At 51.0% G+C, this 11,424-nt stretch overlaps 1 protein-coding gene across 1 annotated transcript in view; it reads right to left on the bottom strand.

The window, feature by feature from the left end:
* Positions 1-331: 331 nt before the first annotated feature.
* The window catches only part of LOC306982776 (phosphatidylinositol 4,5-bisphosphate 3-kinase catalytic subunit alpha isoform-like), a 60,157-nt gene continuing 49,064 nt past the window's right edge, over positions 332-11,424 (bottom strand). The window contains exons 17-27 of the mRNA XM_079583231.1: positions 10,973-11,137; positions 9,917-10,120; positions 9,111-9,182; positions 8,567-8,673; positions 7,484-7,605; positions 5,886-5,964; positions 5,176-5,346; positions 4,899-5,016; positions 4,653-4,804; positions 4,359-4,507; positions 332-476 (exon numbers count right to left, since the gene is read on the bottom strand). Coding sequence (XP_079439357.1) covers positions 352-476; positions 4,359-4,507; positions 4,653-4,804; positions 4,899-5,016; positions 5,176-5,346; positions 5,886-5,964; positions 7,484-7,605; positions 8,567-8,673; positions 9,111-9,182; positions 9,917-10,120; positions 10,973-11,137 — 1,464 coding nt within the window. The 3' untranslated portion in view covers positions 332-351. The remainder of the gene's footprint in view (positions 477-4,358; positions 4,508-4,652; positions 4,805-4,898; positions 5,017-5,175; positions 5,347-5,885; positions 5,965-7,483; positions 7,606-8,566; positions 8,674-9,110; positions 9,183-9,916; positions 10,121-10,972; positions 11,138-11,424) is intronic.

Genomic DNA, 11,424 nt, shown 5'->3' with positions numbered 1-11,424 from the left:
GAAAACCCTTCCGTAAAAACACAGTAAAAGTTTGTTTATAAAAGTCTCTTCTTCTTCTCTGCCTCAGAATGTGCCATCAGAGATAAGTGTGAGGACAGCGCCCCCTGTGCCTCGCCCTGGGTGTCTGCTCCTCGGTTTGTGGCTCCAGATCTGCAGGTACTTCAGGGTAAGCACTTGTTAGTCAGAGTTTGGTTCAGTGCACAGGGCCTCTCTCTGGGTGCTTTGTCTGGGTGCTCTGCGGGCGCTCTCAGCTGGGTTTTCGGGCGCTCTCAGCTGGGTTTTCGGGCGCTCTCAGCCGGGTTTTCGGGCGCTCTCCGTCGGGTTTTCGGGCGCTCTCTCTCATGTTTTCTGTCAGTGCTCGTTGGGCATGTGGCGGATGGTGTGGAAGATCCAGTCCATCTTGGTGCTCCAGCCGCCATGATGAGCGTCGTTCATCTGTTTACTGAAGTACTCCAGCGCCTCCTGCTGGCTCTTCTCTGTAACACACAGTCAGACACAGTGAGAAGTGTCCACTACGATACCAGGTTTCCGATACCTTTACTGAAATATCTGTTGTCTAGAACCAGAAAACAAAACAATCAGAACATTTACAATATCAAGTCCCTTCCGATCCTGCTTTTAGTACTTTTATATATGTAGATACCAAACTAGCATCGTCTAACCAGCCCTAGCGGAGGACTTACCCAGAGCGAGTGTGTCAGGACTTACCCAGAGCGAGTGTTTCAGGACTTACCCAGAGCGAGTGTTTCAGGACTTACCCAGAGCGAGTGTTTCAGGACTTACCCAGAGCGAGTGTTTCAGGACTTACCCAGAGCGAGTGTTTCAGGACTTACCCAGGGCGAGTGTGTCAGGACTTACCCAGAGCGAGTGTGTCTGGACTTACCCAGAGCGAGTGTGTCAGGACTTACCCAGAGCGAGTGTGTCAGGACTTACCCAGAGCGAGTGTTTCAGGACTTACCCAGAGCGAGTGTGTCAGGACTTAACCAGAGCGAGTGTTTCAGGACTTACCCAGAGCGAGTGTGTCAGGATTTACCCAGAGCGAGTGTTTCAGGACTTACCCAGAGCGAGTGTTTCAGGACTTACCCAGAGCGAGTGTGTCAGGACTTACCCAGAGCGAGTGTTTCAGGACTTACCCAGAGCGAGTGTTTCAGGACTTACCCAGAGCGAGTGTGTCAGGACTTACCCAGAGCGAGTGTGTCAGGACTTACCCAGAGCGAGTGTGTCAGGACTTACCCAGAGCGAGTGTTTCAGGACTTACCCAGAGCGAGTGTGTCAGGACTTACCCAGAGCGAGTGTTTCAGGACTTACCCAGAGCGAGTGTGTCAGGACTAACCCAGAGCGAGTGTGTCAGGACTTACCCAGAGCGAGTGTTTCAGGACTTACCCAGAGCGAGTGTTTCAGGACTTACCCAGAGCGAGTGTTTCAGGACTTACCCAGAGCGAGTGTGTCTGGACTTACCCAGAGCGAGTGTTTCAGGACTTACCCAGAGCGAGTGTTTCAGGACTTACCCAGAGCGAGTGTGTCAGGACTTACCCAGAGCGAGTGTTTCAGGACTTACCCAGAGCGAGTGTTTCAGGACTTACCCAGAGCGAGTGTTTCAGGACTTACCCAGAGCGAGTGTTTCAGGACTTACCCAGAGCGAGTGTTTCAGGACTTACGCAGGGCGAGTGTGTCAGGACTTACCCAGAGCGAGTGTGTCAGGACTTACCCAGAGCGAGTGTTTTAGGACTTACCCAGAGCGAGTGTGTCTGGACTTACCCAGAGCGAGTGTTACAGGACTTACCCAGAGCGAGTGTTTCAGGACTTACCCAGAGCGAGTGTTTCAGGACTTACGCAGGGCGAGTGTGTCAGGACTTACCCAGAGCGAGTGTGTCAGGACTTACCCAGAGCGAGTGTTTCAGGACTTACCCAGAGCGAGTGTGTCAGGACTTACCCAGAGCGAGTGTGTCAGGACTTACCCAGAGCGAGTGTGTCAGGACTTACCCAGAGCGAGTGTTTCTGGACTTACCCAGAGCGAGTGTATCAGGACTTACCCAGAGCGAGTGTTTCAGGACTTACCCAGAGCGAGTGTGTCAGGACTTACCCAGAGCGAGCGTTTCAGGACTTACCCAGAGCGAGTGTTTCAGGACTTACCCAGAGCGAGTGTGTCAGGACTTACCCAGAGCGAGTGTTTCAGGACTTACCCAGAGCGAGTGTTTAAGGACTTACCCAGAGCGAGTGTTTCAGGACTTACCCAGAGCGAGTGTTTAAGGACTTACCCAGAGCGAGTGTGTCAGGACTTACCCAGAGCGAGTGTTTCAGGACTTACCCAGAGCGAGTGTTTAAGGACTTACCCAGAGCGAGTGTGTCAGGACTTACCCAGAGCGAGTGTTTCAGGACTTACCCAGAGCGAGTGTTTCAGGACTTACCCAGAGCGAGTGTTTCAGGACTTACCCAGAGCGAGTGTTTCAGGACTTACCCAGAGCGAGTGTTTCAGGACTTACCCAGAGCGAGTGTTTTAGGACTTACCCAGAGCGAGTGTGTCAGGACTTACCCAGAGCGAGTGTGTCAGGACTTACCCAGAGCGAGTGTTTCAGGACTTACCCAGAGCGAGTGTGTCAGGACTTACCCAGAGCGAGTGTGTCAGGACTTACCCAGAGCGAGTGTGTCAGGACTTACCCAGAGCGAGTGTTTCAGGACTTACCCAGAGCGAGTGTGTCAGGACTTACCCAGAGCGAGTGTTTCAGGACTTACCCAGAGCGAGTGTGTCAGGACTTACCCAGAGCGAGTGTGTCAGGACTTACCCAGAGCGAGTGTGTCAGGACTTACCCAGAGCGAGTGTTTCAGGACTTACCCAGAGCGAGTGTTTCAGGACTTACCCAGAGCGAGTGTTTCAGGACTTACCCAGAGCGAGTGTGTCAGGACTTACCCAGAGCGAGTGTGTCAGGACTTACCCAGAGCGAGTGTTTCAGGACTTACCCAGAGCGAGTGTGTCAGGACTTACCCAGAGCGAGTGTTTCAGGACTTACCCAGAGCGAGTGTTTCAGGACTTACCCAGAGCGAGTGTGTCAGGACTTACCCAGAGCGAGTGTTTCAGGACTTACCCAGAGCGAGTGTTTCAGGACTTACCCAGAGCGAGTGTTTAAGGACTTACCCAGAGCGAGTGTTTCAGGACTTACCCAGAGCGAGTGTGTCAGGACTTACCCAGAGCGAGTGTTTCAGGACTTACCCAGAGCGAGTGTTTCAGGACTTACCCAGAGCGAGTGTTTCAGGACTTACCCAGAGCGAGTGTGTCAGGACTTACCCAGAGCGAGTGTTTCAGGACTTACCCAGAGCGAGTGTTTCAGGACTTACCCAGAGCGAGTGTGTCAGGACTTACCCAGAGCGAGTGTGTCAGGACTTACCCAGAGCGAGTGTGTCAGGACTTACCCAGAGCGAGTGTGTCAGGACTTACCCAGAGCGAGTGTTTCAGGACTTACCCAGAGCGAGTGTTTCAGGACTTACCCAGAGCGAGTGTGTCAGGACTTACCCAGAGCGAGTGTGTCAGGACTTACCCAGAGCGAGTGTGTCAGGACTTACCCAGAGCGAGTGTGTCAGGACTTACCCAGAGCGAGTGTGTCAGGACTTACCCAGAGCGAGTGTGTCAGGACTTACCCAGAGCGAGTGATTCAGGACTTACCCAGAGCGAGTGTGTCAGGACTTACCCAGAGCGAGTGTTTCAGGACTTACCCAGAGCGAGTGTTTCAGGACTTACCCAGAGCGAGTGTTTCAGGACTTACCCAGAGCGAGTGTGTCAGGACTTACCCAGAGCGAGTGTTTCTGGACTTACCCAGAGCGAGTGTGTCAGGACTTACCCAGAGCGAGTGTGTCAGGACTTACCCAGAGCGAGTGTTTCAGGACTTACCCAGAGCGAGTGATTCAGGACTTACCCAGAGCGAGTGTTTCAGGACTTACCCAGAGCGAGTGATTCAGGACTTACCCAGAGCGAGTGTTTCTGGATTTACCCAGAGCGAGTGTTTCAGGACTTACCCAGAGCGAGTGTTTCAGGACTTACCCAGAGCGAGTGATTCAGGACTTACCCAGAGCGAGTGTTTCAGGACTTACCCAGAGCGAGTGATTCAGGACTTACCCAGAGCGAGTGTTTCTGGATTTACCCAGAGCGAGTGTTTCAGGACTTACCCAGAGCGAGTGTGTCAGGACTTACCCAGAGCGAGTGTTTCAGGACTTACCCAGAGCGAGTGTTTCAGGACTTACCCAGAGCGAGTGTTTCAGGACTTACCCAGAGCGAGTGTGTCAGGACTTACCCAGAGCGAGTGTTTCTGGATTTACCCAGAGCGAGTGTGTCAGGATTTACCCAGAGCGAGTGTTTCAGGACTTACCCAGGGCGAGCGTCTTGCGGAGGTAGGCGATGTCGTCGAAGCTCTGCAGCTCCGGCATTCCGCTGCCGAGCATCAGGGAGAACAGGTTTATGAAAAGAGAGGCGTGGCTCCGGATGGCCAGGTACGCAGCGTAACACATCTCCTGGAACCTGCAGAGAAACGAGGGGAAAGTAACGCTTATGTTACTGCGCTGCTCCTCTGCTGAGTTTGGACTAAGCTACGTGACGGGGCAGTGAGGCCAAATGAGAGTTTAGTCCTGGTTTAGTCCTGGTTTAGTCCCGGCTTAGTCCTTACCTCTGGAACTCCTTGGTCTTGGTCGACTCCTGAGCTCCTTTACTGATGACGATGAGAAAGTCCTGCGTCAGAACGAACGGGACTCTCTCGCGTTTGTATCCGAACTTCTTCTTCTTGTGGTCCAGGAAGTGCCCGAAGTCGATGTGGAACAACTGCAACGGAGATGTTCGGGTTAGACCGGGGTTTAGACCAGGATATGGCTGGGTTTGGGTCAGGGTTTTAGGGTCCAGGCTCGGGTTCTCAGACCTGTCCGTTCTCCTTGACCATGATGTTGGAGTTGTGTCGGTCGCCGATGCCCAGGATGAAGGTGGCGACGCAGTACCCGGCGCAGGAGCGAGTGAACAGGTCGATGGCCCGGTCGTACCTGGGGTTAAACAGACAGATGACGTTAGTGACACAATCTGCATACCCCAGAGTCTCCCTGAGGGTTCATCTGACAGTAGAAGACAGTAGTAGTAGTAGTAGTAGTAGTAGTAGTAGTAGTAGTAGTAGTAGTAGTAGTAGTAGTAGTAGTAGTACTCACGCCTCGCCTCTGTTCTTCTCCTTGATCCAATGGTGCAGTGTGTTGGAGTTGAACTGTAGCGCCCCCTTCAGGCCGCCCTTGCACTGGATCTGCATTATGGTGTAACTGTTCTTCACGGCTTCGATCAAACCCACACAGTCTCCGATGGACAGGCATCCGTACGGGAGCATCCTACCGGAAACAAACCGGAAATATACAAATACAAACATGTCCTACACGTAAAACAAAGCCCACACAGTCCCCGATGGACAGGCCTTCAGTAATTATACAGTAAATATGTCCTTACGATCGCAGCAGTCTGTTCAAGCAGCTGTCCTTAAATCTGACTAGAATAACACAGACTTGGTCATGTGACTGTTGGGCAGGTTAACATTGTGGAGGCCGATTTTCTTCATCGCCAAAACACCAAGGGCCGAACCTCAACATCGTAGCTCAAAGTATCGAACCATTTTCTGCAAATCCCTATGTTTTCCACTATCTATGACCAAGAGGGATGTTCTGCAGGACACATCACAAATACCACAGGATTTCCAGGTGGTTGATCTCTTGTTTGCATAATAATATCTCTCAAAAGGGCCTGAGGTTTTATGCTGAAGGGCCGGGTTAGCCCCCGGGCCTGACGTTGCCGACCCCGACTGTAGACGGTCATGGTTTGAGGAGACTAACCCAAGGTCCAGATGTGTAGGAGGACTGGAGAAGGTCAAACTAACCTGAGGTCCAAGCCTTGGTTCTGCCAGATGTTCTCCATGATTTTGATGATCTGCAGCGTCAGCATGTCCTGCCTCAGATCTGGGACGAAAAACAAACGTTTGTCTTTTCAATTCAGTATCGTTAGCGTTTGCATCGGTTTAGCATCAGTTTAGCATCAGTTTAGCATCAGTTAAGCATCAGTTTAGCATCAGTTTAGCATCAGTTAAGCATCAGTTTAGCATCAGTTTAGCATCAGTTTAGCTTCAGTTTAGCATCAGTTTAGCATCAGTTAAGCATCAGTTTAGCATCAGTTTAGCATCAGTTAAGCATCAGTTTAGCATCAGTTTAGCATCAGTTTAGCTTCAGTTTAGCATCAGTTTAGCATCAGTTTAGCTTCAGTTTAGCATCAGTTTAGCACCAGTTTAGCATCAGTTTAGCATCAGTTTAGCATCAGTTTAGCTTCAGTTTAGCATCAGTATAGCATCAGTTTAGCATCAGTTTAGCATCAGTTTAGCATCAGTTTAGCATCAGTTTAGCATCAGTTTAGCATCAGTTTAGCTTCAGTTTAGCATCAGTTTAGCACCAGTTTAGCATCAGTTTAGCATCAGTTTAGCATCAGTCTAGCATCAGTTTAGCATCAGTTTAGCATCGGTTTAGCATCAGTTTAGCATCAGTTTAGCACCAGTTTAGCATCAGTTTAGCTTCAGTTTAGCATCAGTTAAGCACCAGTTTAGCATCAGTTTAGCATCAGTTTAGCATCAGTTTAGCATCAGTTTAGCACCAGTTTTGCATCAGTTTAGCATCAGTTTAGCATCACGGTCAGTCTCTGTGTTCTATGGTTCATTTTCACATCGTAACAGTTTCCATTCTGGAAGATATTTTTTGGTTCTGGTCATGTGATCTAGTCAGAATTACTTTGTATGAGGTTAGTTAGGGTTAGAGGCAGTTAGTGTGAGTCTGGTTAGGGTTAGGCTTGTGTTTAGTAGATTTAGTCAGGGTTAGTTAGAGTTACTGAGTTTGTCGTTACCGTCTCCTAATTGAAGATGATCTCGTTGTTGGTTCACGGTGTTGTTTTGTTGCTTGGATTAGGTTTTACTTGGGGTTCGTTCCAGAGTTAGCTTGTATGAGTCTTTAGGGTTAGGGTTAGTTACAGGTTTAGTTATCGTTACCGTCTCCGTTCTTGAAGATGATCTCGTTGTTGGTGTTGTTTTGTTGTTCGGATTAGGTTTGTGTTCAGTGGATTTACTTGGGGTTCGTTCCAGAGTTAGCTTGTTTGAGTCTTGAGTTTGTGTCAGGGTTAGTTACAGGTTTAGTTATCGTTACCGTCTCCGTTCTTGAAGATGATCTCGTTGTTGGTTCACGGTGTTGTTTTGTTGTTCGGATTAGGTTTGTGTTCAGTGGTTTTACTTGGGGTTCGTTCCAGAGTTAGTTGAGTCTTTAGTTTGTGTCAGGGTTAGTTACAGGTTTAGTTATCGTTACCGTCTCCTAATTGAAGATGATCTCGTTGTTGGTGTTGTTGTGTTGTTTGGATTAGGATTTACTTGGGGTTCGTTCCAGAGTTAGTTTGTGTGAGTCTTTAGTTTGTGTCAGGGTTAGTTACAGGTTTAGTTATCGTTACCGTCTCCGTTCTTGAAGATGATCTCGTTGTTGGTGAACAGCAGCTCTGACATGATGTCGGGGTTTTCCCAGTTCAGCCACAGGGGGCGCTTCGCCGACGACAGGATCCGGCACTCGTCCAAACTGGAAACAACACACGGTTTGGAGTTTTACGATTAGAAGTGCATCTATCTGCAGTATTTGTACTGTATGTGCAGTCTGTTACTTTAGTATTGTACAGTAGCATTTACAGTCTGTTACAGTAGTATTGTACAGTAACATTTACAGTATGTGTAGTAGTATTTTACAGTAGTATTTGCAGGATGTGTAGTAGTATTGTACAGTAGCATTTACAGTCTGTTACAGTAGTATTGTACAGTGGTATTTGCAGTATATGTAGTAGTATTTTACAGTAGTATTTGCAGTCTGTTACAGTAGTATTGTACAGTAACATTTACAGTCTGTTACAGTAGTATTGCACAGTAGTCTTTGCAGTATATGTAGTAGTATTGTACAGCGGTATTTGCAGTAGTATCTGCAGTATTTGTACCGTAGCAGTCCGAGCTGGTGCACAGGGTTGAGTACAGTATGTGTGGTCTGTTACAGTAGTATTGTACAGTCGTTTTTTGCAGTAAATGTAGTAGTTTGTACAGTAGTCTTTGCAGTATATGTAGTAGTATTTCACAGTAGTATTTGCAGTATGTGTAGTAGTATTTTACAGTAGTCTTTGCAGTATATGTAGTAGTTTTTACAGTAGTATTGTACAGTAGTCTTTGCAGTATATGTAGTAGTATTGTACAGTAGTATTTGCAGTATATGTAGTAGTATTGTACAGTAGTCTTTGCAGTATATGTAGTAGTATTGTACAGTAGTATTTGCAGTAGTATCTGCAGTATTTGTACTGTATGTGCAGTCTGTTACAGTAGTATTGTACAGTGGTATTTGCAGTATGTGTAGTAGTATTGTACAGTGGTATTTGCAGTATATGTAGTAGTATTGTACAGTAGTCTTTGCAGTATATGTAGTAGTATTTCACAGTAGTATTTGCAGTATATGTAGTAGTATTTTACAGTAGTATTTGCAGTAGTATCTGCAGTATTTGTACCGTAGCAGTCCGAGCTGGTGCACAGGGTTGAGAGGAGAGACGAAGCCCTGCAGCGCCTCCATATAATCAGGACGAGACATGTGTTCAACCAGGAACTTCATCTGCATCTAAGACCAATCAGAGGAGAGGGGCGGGGTCAGAGAGAGGCAGGATCAATCAGAGGAGAGGGGCGGGGTCAGAGAGAGGCAGGACCAATCAGAGGAGAGGGGCGGGGTCAGAGAGAGGCAGGATCAATCAGAGGAGAGGGGCGGGGTCAGAGAGAGGCAGGATCAATCAGAGGAGAGGGGCGGGGTCAGAGAGAGGCAGGATCAATCAGAGGAGAGGGGCGGGGTCAGAGTGAGGAGAGGGGTGGGCTCAGAGTGAGGAGAGGGGCGGGGTCAGAGTGAGGAGAGGGGTGGGCTCAGAGTGAGGAGAGGGGCGGGGTCAGAGTGAGGAGAGGGGCGGGGTCAGAGTGAGGAGAGGGGCGGGGTCAGAGTGAGGAGAGGGGTGGGCTCAGAGTGAGGAGAGGGGCGGGGTCAGAGTGAGGAGAGGGGCGGGGTCAGACCTTCTGCGTCTCGTCCTTCTTCTCCTGCTTCAGAGTGTCCGTGAGATTCACCAGTTTATCCATCGCCTCCACCTAAAACATGTACAACAGGTCATTCACCGAGCCTCACACTCACCGCCTTCACAACCCCTGTGAACCTTCTCCCCTGTCTTTAAGCCCCTCCCTCACCTGTCTGTAAGCCCCTCCCTCACCTGTCTGTAAGCCCCTCCCTCCCCTGTCTTTAAGCCCCTCCCTCCCCTGTCTGTAAGCCCCTCCCTCACCTGTCTATAAGCCCCTCCCTCACCTGTCTGTAAGCCCCTCCCTCCCCTGTCTTTAAGCCCCTCCCTCCCCTGTCTATAAGCCCCTCCCTCACCTGTCTGTAAGCCCCTCCCTCCCCTGTCTTTAAGCCCCTCCCTCCCCTGTCTATAAGCCCCTCCCTCCCCTGTCTTTAAGCCCCTCCCTCACCTGTCTATAAGCCCCTCCCTCACCTGTCTGTAAGCCCCTCCCTCCCCTGTCTTTAAGCCCCTCCCTCCCCTGTCTATAAGCCCCTCCCTCACCTGTCTGTAAGCCCCTCCCTCCCCTGTCTTTAAGCCCCTCCCTCACCTGTCTTTAAGCCCCTCCCTCACCTGTCTTTAAGCCCCTCCCTCCCCTGTCTGTAAGCCCCTCCCTCACCTGTCTGTAAGCCCCTCCCTCACCTGTCGGTTGAGGTGCTTCAGGTACATCCCGCAGGCGCGGCAGAAGGCCTCCAGGAGGGTACTCACCTGTCGGTTGAGGTGTTTCAGGTACATCCCGCAGGCGCGGCAGAAGGCCTCCAGGAGGGTACTCACCTGTCGGTTGAGGTGCTTCAGGTACATCCCGCAGGCGCGGCAGAAGGCCTCCAGGAGGAGCCCAAACCTCCGCGACACCGTCTTGTTGTGCATCTCAGACTTCAGGTGCCAGAAGAAGAAGTGTCCGATCCTCTGATTGGTCAGAGCCTTTTTGATCAGGTATCGGGCCAACGGGTTATCCAGGTACATCTCGTACTTCAGCACCTAGGAGAGCACAGGAGTACCTCAGAATCCTCCAGCAAACACCTACAAGCACCCCATCAACACACAGTACATTCATCTGCAGAGCAGGACTCGTACTTCAGCACCTAGGAGAGCACAGGAGTACCTCAGAATCCTCCAGCAAACACCTACAAGCACCCCATCAACACACAGTACATTCATCTCAGGTCAGACCCCTGGGGACTCCACAGGTCAGACCCCTGGGGACTCCACAGGTCAGACCCCTGGGGGACTCCACAGGTCAGACCCCTGGGGGACCCCACAGGTCAGACCCCCGGGGGTCCCCACAGGTCAGACCCCTGGGGACTCCACAGGTCAGACCCCTGGGGGACTCCACAGGTCAGACCCCTGGGGGACTCCACAGGTCAGACCCCTGGGGGACCCCACAGGTCAGACCCCCGGGGGTCCCCACAGGTCAGACCCCTGGGGGACCCCACAGGTCAGACCCCTGGAGGACCCCACAGGTCAGACCCCTGGAGGACCCCACAGGTCAGACCCCCGGGGGTCCCCACAGGTCAGACCCCTGGAGGACCCCACAGGTCAGACTCCACAGGTCAGACCCCTGGGGGACCCCACAGGTCAGACCCCCGGGGGTCCCCACAGGTCAGACCCCTGGGGGACCCCACAGGTCAGACCCCCGGGGGACCCCACAGGTCAGACCCCCGGGGGACCCCACAGGTCAGACCCCCGGGGGACCCCACAGGTCAGACCCCTGGGGGACCCACAGGTTAGACCGGACTGAGACCAGTCGCAAGACTCAGGTTTATTTCTAAAGTATCATACGTGTACAAGTTGCAGTAGTAGTAGTAGTAGCAGTAGTAGTAGTACTAGTACCTGTACGAGTTGCAGTAAATACTGGGACAGTTTGTCGTCGCTCAGGCCTTGGACCAAACAGCGAAGAGCGAATTCTCGGACGACGGGATCCGGAAAGTTCCAGTCGAGAAGCTCGAGGGCCGACTCGGGCTCGATCAGGGGCCACTCCTTCAGCAGGGAGTACATCTACACAAAACATGTATATCAGGGGCCACTCCTTCAGGAGGGAGTACATCTACACAAAACATGTATATCAGGGGCCACTCCTTCAGGAGGGAGTACATCTACACAAAACATGTACATCAGGGGCCACTCCTTCAGGAGGGAGTACATCTACACAAAACATGTATATCAGGGGCCACTCCTTCAGCAGGGAGTACATCTACACAAAACATGTACATCAGGGGCCACTCCTTCAGGAGGGAGTACATCTACACAAAACATGTATATCAGGGGCCACTCCTTCAGGAGGG

This window comes from Gobius niger (genome assembly GCF_951799975.1).
Source record: "Gobius niger genome assembly, contig: SCAFFOLD_63, whole genome shotgun sequence".
Classification (NCBI taxonomy): Eukaryota; Metazoa; Chordata; class Actinopteri; order Gobiiformes; family Gobiidae; genus Gobius; species Gobius niger.
The sequence above is the reverse complement of the archived record's forward strand: the minus strand, read 5'-3'. Positions and strand labels throughout refer to the sequence as shown.